The following is a 7,679-nucleotide window of genomic DNA, read 5'->3' on the forward strand; positions in this document are numbered from 1 at the left end:
TTTTTCTTTCCTTTTTTTTTATTCATGAGCGATAAATAAGTTGATAAATGCTCACAGGGAAAATAAACACATACAAGAGATAACATGATGTGACCAATAAATAAAATTAAAAAAATATAAAAGTTTAACTTAACAAGATAATACAATTTTAGAAGATGAAATTTGAGTATGGTTGATGAATACGAGGTTGAGTTCAGCAGCTTAGCTCTGCTAAGTGGAATGAAAATAAATTAAGATAGAGCTTTTGGTACACCTGATTTCCATTCTTCGAGGAGCAGAAATCAGAACAAGACTGATTGCTAATTTCGGATGCTTCCACACTCATCATTTGGTGGTTACTATTTGAAAACCTCCTTTCAAATGAGCTGCTTTTTGGACAAACAGTAAGAAAAATAGCATAAAAAAATATCACACTTGCGAACCTATACAATCAGGGTGTTTTTCCTCGAAGAGTTTAAGTCTGTTTTGAATAAATTAATGTAGGTACTTAAATTCACTAAGAATAAAAACACAACTGAGATTCAATTGAAATAAAAAAAATAATCAAAATTTAATTTGATTGAAAATTAATTAAAATGTAATGGAATATAAAATTTTTTTTGAAAAATTTAATAGTCGCAAGCAACATTTTATTCAATTAACTATGGTCTGAATGACAAATAAGGATGAAAATCCCTGTGATTGTTAAAAATAGCATCGGAAAAAAATCACTAGTATTTTTCAAAAATATTCATCGATCGGTTCACAGGTAATTTAATAAAATATTGTGAGCAAATTTAAAATAAATTCATGGACTTAAACTCTTCTGCGGGAAACTGATAAAATTATACATCATAGGAGGCATACTGAGAAAAAAATTATTGGTTGAAGATCTATGGTGCAGACTTTTTGAGACAACACCACAATGTAAAGGAGTGAAATGCGTTCAAGAGGAAAAACATTACGATGATCAAAAGGGATAAACTAGAGTAAGAGATGCAAGATCGACTGAATAACATTTAGCAGTAAGGAACTAATATTTTCGGCTTAAACATTTAGAGGCACTTGTCTCTATGCATAATCTAGTAGTATATATGATGTTTCTCAAATAAACCAGAAATAGTAGTTCCTTTTTGCAAAATGGTGTGCAACTACCAAGTGATTACTCTTACTTTCAGCAGTGCCTATAAGTCTGGACTATTCCAAATGATACAGAGAGATAATTAAAATATTTTCCATGGAACAGTGCTGAGGTTAAATTAGGAGCCCTCTGATGATTAGTAACGATAAGGGTTGACGGAAGACTTCATGTAAGTGAGAGAAACGGAATGAAGGAATAAATAAATGCTGCTGGCCAGAAATTAGTGACGGATGGATGACATTAGCGTAGGATCAGAGCGATTTTTCACTCTTCATCTTTTTCTTTGGCACCATGTTTGAGGATACGGGTGAATTCGATGTAGTCGAACATGCCGTTCTTGATCGGGGCTTCGCGGTACATTTCATCGACCTGAAACAAAGAAATTGAAGCTGTAAAATGATCTGTTGGTTGACTAAAAAAAACTGTAAAGGTAAAAATGAGACCATCTTCAGGAACTTCAGTCCGTGGAAGCAAAAAATTCAACTGACCGATTTAACTACAATTTGCAATTAGGAACTACAATTTCTGGCTCATCCATAAAAACATGCATGCGCATAAGGAGACTGATGGTATAATGTTGTTCCTAAACTGAGCCAGAAATGTTAGTTCCTGATTGCAAAATTCTTCCGATTGGACGGATTAATTGGAACCAGCATTGAGCATTGCCTAATTTTCTATGATGTTTCAATTTTGAAAAAGAAAACTAGGCAACGCTGAGACTTGAATTTGAGAGTATATTCTTTAAAGTGAAGGTAAATTCACAGAAAGTTCAAAGGCACTGAGTAGTTTGGTTCAATGTTATAAAGATAAAACACGAGAGAAAATTAAGCAATGTGAAAGCAGTAAAGGCTTAAATCCATCCAATTTCTGCTAGGCTATGTCGAAAGTCTAATCCTGAGATTTCGACAGAAAACTTGCTTTAGTGTTCTAGACAAGGTCCAATCACAAAGATCAGGATCGGTTAATATTAGAAGGCTTAGCATTAGAAATCAGAAAAAAGGGATTCGGATGGGGGAAGAGAAGAAGAAAAGGGAGAAAAAAGAAAAAGGGAAGAAGAGGGAAAAGAGAAGAAAAGAAAGAGGCTAATGTAGAGGCAGAGGAATGAAAATAAGAGAGAAGAATTTACTTCTATTTCATCTCTTTCTCCTACTTCTTCCTATTTTTCTTACCCTTTTCCTCCTTAGACTCTCCTTTTTCTTCCTTAGATTCTTCTTCTTTCTCTTCAAACTGCAGACTTCAGTTGAAGCCCTCAGAAGGGAGGATAATGTACCAATGTAAAATAAACAAATAAAGGGAAAGGTGTCACTTACATCCTCATCTGAGAACCTGTCACCCATTGATGTGAGCAACTCTCGAAGGCGTTCTTCGTTGATGTATCCGCTGTTGTCATCATCAAAGCAGCCGAAGGCATTTTTGATGACGTCTTCAGGGTCAGTACCTTGAAGTCGCTCTCCGAACAGTGTTAAGAACATGGTGAAGTTGATAGGACCGGGGGCATCGTTCATCATCGCTTCTAGATATTCGTCTGTCGGGCTTTTTCCTGCAAAAACAATACAATTTTACACGTTTTCTTCTTGCCAAAAACAATGAAAGTAGGGATTGCTGAGAATAGGTGAATTTCAAAAGCTAAAAAAAAAAATCTTCAATTGCTTGTATAAAGTTACCAAGACTGCGAATCACTGAGACCAAATGATGAAAATGGCCTAAAAATTATGGAGGCTGAAATTTTTGGTTTATTCCCCCTTATTCTAGGGGTTTCAGATTTTTAACACATCCAAAAAAATCTAAATATTTAAAAAAATTTTGATTAGCAAATTGAGTAAACGTTTTTGCAAAAACGCAGCGCACTGGAGCTTCTCAGACAATCTGCACCCCCGAGGTCACCTTATTCGTTCAATTACAAAAAAATTATTCTATGCTGTGATAGAGAATAAATTTTTTCTTCTTTTTCCCAGACTAAACTTAGCTAACAGTTCAAAACGTTGGCAATTGCCGACAGGAGGAAATAAAAACAATTCCTCCCTTCTTTTTCATGGGATGTCTGCACCTCTTGACTCACTTTGATTCCTGACATTTTGACATGTTTATGCTAGATAAAACAAACTAGGTATTCACAAAAGCATTAAAGCAAAAGAAACTACGTAAGTATGTATGATTTGCAAGCTTTGAAGTTTCTTTCAAAAGCACATGTTTGTAATCTTCGGTGTTCTATTTGGATACTTCATCAAAATTACGAGAAAAAAGGGAGCAAGGCACTCACCTAGTGATGCAAGCATGTCATGTAAGTCTTCTTTGTCTACAAAACCATCTCGGTTCTGGTCGATCATGTTGAATGCCTCTTTGAACTCTTGGATCTGCGCCTGATCAAACATTGCGAAAACATTTGAGGTTGCCCGCTGGGCACGCTTCTTGGTCGTCGCACGACGTCCGGCTGTTTTGCGAGACGACATTCTGTACCTGCACAAATTCAACGTATAATTAATAAGAATCAATTGAGATATCAAGTGCTTTTGCTAATAATGTCATTGTTAAAGTGGGTTGTAAAAGGAGCGGTTGTAATGGACCAAGGGGGGATATTGATGGACTAACTACACGGTTTCTCAAAGGTTGCCATTGGTCAGTCTATCCTCAATTTCTCCATTGCAACCACTTTCTTCCAGCAATAGGATCGCTCCTTTTGCCCTTTGTCTGTCAATTGAGATAATCAGCCTACTGTTGTGATTCCTTGTTATAGATGAAGAATAGTGTGAGGGCAAACAAATGGACGGGCAGGGATGGAGTAGAGATTAAATATGAGCAGGATAATGGTATCCTTCGACTAGTAGAATCTATAGGTACTTAATGAGTTACTGAAGAAGTCAGATACCTGGAAATCGTATGCATGAAATATTCCATTCTCATGACTTGGCAAAGTCGCGACCAATAATTTCAACCAATACTGAAGTAATGTACCTTTAAATGTCACATTCTATCCTGAAAATGAGATCCCAACAGTATTGCAACTGCCCCCATGGCGGGGCGGGCATCGTTGTGCGAGAAAATTTGAAGGCGGAAAACCGGTAGATAAGAATTCAGTGCTAGAATTGTGGGACTTCGGCATGTCTCTCTTGGGAGAGGATGTATGTTTTCCCATGGACAAAGAGCGAGGGATATGGTCAACGTCAAAGAGAAGAATCCATACATATGGTGATCGAAGGGAGATATGTATAACCTACATCACAATGAAGAACAGGAAAATGGTCACAAAATGGAGTGTGAGAATAATGAGGGGATTGGATATAGGAGAAATAATGAAGAAATTCGATGATACTTCGAAGAGATGCGAAAAGTAAAGAACAAAGCACTCTGATTCATAAACTTACGTGTATTCGGAACTGATTCGGAAAAGTGACTGGTCGAGAATGTCGAGAACCTCCTAACGAATGAACGAAATACCGCGGTCTCCTGACAAATTGAACAATTGAACCAAATTCGGAGAAGCGAAGTTGAAGGAAACAATTTAGTCGCGTAGAAAAGAGACAATAGGATTAAATACGGTTGCGAATTTCAGTTGCTACACTCCCACTTTTCGTTGGCGAAACTTCAGATAAAGACGAAGACGAGAATGAGTCATCCTAAAAACATCAACAAACTTTATGACGTCATTTGATAGCTGTTGCAATGTTGCCGCATCAAGCCTTAGTCAAGATTTAGTCGTTAGTAGTTGCCAGGTTGTGCGTTTATTCGCCGATATCGAGGCACCGCTTTGTGCCGACTGAAATGGAAAGTGATATTTCGAGAGGAATAAACTCCTCAAAATTTGTTAATTTTTTTTCGGAATTATTAATATTACACCCTCGGAAGTTCCTAAGTGATTTAGATTCCTGCTGCTGATGCAGCAAGTGAACGCTACCCTAATGAGGTGCTGCGTACGCGAGGGGGAGGGAGGGGGGGGGGGTTAGAGAGACATATTGGTCGCATTCAGCAAAAAGGAACCAGCGCGATTACAGTGTTTCAAAAACGTTGCTTCTTTATAATTATCTGAAGAATCTCCCAGAATGGCAAATACTTAACTTTAGCTTCCCGTCGAAAACTTGTTAATTCTGAAGAAACATAATTGGTTTTTTTTCTTATCTTTTATTTGTTAACAAAAATACTTAAGTATTAATTGTTTTTACATGAATATAGACATAATTGTGTAAATTTCAACACTGTGCAAATATTAAGTATTTTTAAAAGAAAATGAGAAGTGTTGTTCAATTTTGAAAGCACTGTACCTAATCCCGTTGGTTCCCCTGGTAAAAATTGGCAGTAGAATGTGTGTTCCAAAATACTATAGACCTAAAGCCGGCTGTAAGATTTCCAATAGCTTCTGTAGCCGGCTGTACAATTTCTTATAGCCTTTTATAGCCGATGGCGATTAAAACAGCCAGACGATAAAGTTTATGCTAAACGTTACTAAATACGGATACTAGGGCTTAGTTAGTTTTTGGACTACCGCTCTCTTTTTGTGCCGTAGTATCTTGATTTATTTTGCGAGGAAAGCTCCGTACTTTCGAAGGATGCCTGTCATTCTTAGTATGTTGGAGCGCCTTCAATTTCTTATGATACTGTGCAATACCTCTGGTGTGAAATAGTTGCTTCAAGCGCCGCGGTACGCTGCGGCGCGGCGCGGCGGGCGGGCAGCCAGCGCGAAACGCGCATTGGCGCCTACAAACCTAACAGGGATACTTCACGCATTGCGCAATGCGTGAAGTATCCCTGTTAGGTTTGTAGGCGCCGGTGCGTCGCCGCTCCGCTTTGTGTTAGGCTCTAATATTTAATCTCGAGGAGTCAGCGTTTTTCAACTCATGACTTTGAAATGTTTGCACACTCTGTATGGATTATTCTCATTTTAATTGATGAAAAAAAATATGTAGTAAAGGAAAATATAATGTGCGTTTTGTAAATATTAAGGTGATTCCGTACAAACTTAAGGATTTACAAAGCACAAGAATTTCTACACAATTTCTTACAGCCTTTTATAGCCGATGGCGGAACTGTCTTGCCTAACATTAGCCTAACATGGAAATGAGGAATACCCTTTTTATGTAATTAAAATAAAATCGGTGGATTTTTAATCACCAAAACGATTTCTAGGAGTCTTTCGAATGATTATAGGGGCAATTGGACAAAGAACGGAGGCTTCTTTCAATAAAATACTCCGGTCAGACAGGGTTGCCGCAGAATTTAGAAAATGAGATTCCCTGACATTTCCCTGATTTCCCTAACACATTATGGTGAAATTCCCTGACAATTGAAGATGTGACGGATGGTTGACGAGGCAAAATTGAAAATAGTTTTCGGGCAAATTTTTTTTTTTTCAAAATCTCGAACCCATCCTAGAAAGCAAATGAAGATGATTTATCAAATTTTCCCCGACATTTTCGTCATTTCCCCTGACATTTCTCGGTTTTCCAGACTTTTTCAAATTCCCTGGCATTTCCCGGTTTTCCCAGTTATCCCTGACCGTGGCAACCCTGGTCAAATGCTCTGAGCCCGTTTTCTCAAAGCTTCATTCATGCACTCACTGCTCTCTTCGCTATCGCACGGCAGAGATTATTTTTTTATTTTTTTTTTTTATATATATGGTTTTAAGGCGTTTTATCGGGTAGATACTGCGGCCTTGGATGGGGTATGGAAATATTAAGAGGGTAATTTGTTAGTTTATTCACGGCAGAGATGTTTGGTACACTCACAATATAATAGGAGAATCCGTCGAAATCACACGAAAAAAGAAACACAATATAGGGATCACCAGGCGGGAACTGAACTTGGAAAACGGGATATGGCGGAAATCGTTTGAAACTAGGTGAAACTTGAGGAGCGGAGGTCGGGCGCGGGACGGTAGCGAAGGAGGCGAGCTTTACTGAGCCTTGTTGCGGCAACGCGAGCTGGCCGCGGCGGAGCCTTGCGTCGGCCACTCTCACTCTTCCCATAAATGGTCGCGAATTGGAGCTTCCCATAAAAGGCCCACGGTCAACCGCACTGGCAAACGCGCTCATTCCGACAGCATCAGTGGCGTGGCGTGAATTGCGATATATCGATTGTTATGCCGTTTAAACCTATGAAAAAAGATCGATTATCAGGGTGTTCGCAGCGAACACCTTAGTAATCGATTCTTCACCATAGTTTCAAATGGCGAGATATCGATAATCGATTATTCACGCCACGCCACTGTCCGACAGCATCCGTCCGCAACTTTGGCACCAGACACAAATGGACTACATTTTGCAATTTGGAACTATAAATTCTAGCCCGGTTTAAAAACGACGTATGCGCCGTTAGTTTCCCTGTGCACTTACGTGTTTTTTCACATGAGCCAGATTTTATAGTTCCAAATTGCAAAATGCAGTCCAAATACTCCCGTGCTAGGCAAGAACGCCGTATGAACATTCGAGAGTTGCCAAATTTCCCCTGATAAAACATGTGTTCTGCCTTGCTAAGCACTGGAAAAAAACCGCTTCGATCTAGAGTCCAGACTCTTGAAAACAATGACAAAAAAATACTCTTGATTCAATTGGATTTTTACTCGAATCAA

General features: G+C 38.6%; 1 protein-coding gene across 2 annotated transcripts; it reads right to left on the minus strand.

The window, feature by feature from the left end:
• Window positions 1–6,861, minus strand: LOC109036047 (myosin regulatory light chain sqh). Of its 2 annotated transcripts, none has more exons than XM_072304855.1 (4): window positions 6,838–6,861; window positions 3,381–3,577; window positions 2,431–2,660; window positions 1–1,489 (listed from the first exon to the last, which is right to left on the minus strand). In XM_072304855.1, exons 2-4 carry the CDS (start codon window positions 3,568–3,570, stop codon window positions 1,385–1,387), a joined length of 525 nt encoding a protein of 174 aa, XP_072160956.1. In that variant the 5' UTR covers window positions 3,571–3,577; window positions 6,838–6,861; the 3' UTR covers window positions 1–1,384. The 2 variants fall into 2 exon arrangements, with proteins under 2 accessions (XP_072160956.1, XP_018905505.1); XM_019049960.2 differs by lacking the exon at window positions 6,838–6,861 and adding an exon at window positions 4,483–4,723.
• Between the last annotated feature and the right edge of the window lie 818 nt (window positions 6,862–7,679).

This window comes from Bemisia tabaci, chromosome 10, assembly GCF_918797505.1.
Source record: "Bemisia tabaci chromosome 10, PGI_BMITA_v3".
NCBI lineage: Eukaryota > Metazoa > Arthropoda > Insecta > Hemiptera > Aleyrodidae > Bemisia > Bemisia tabaci.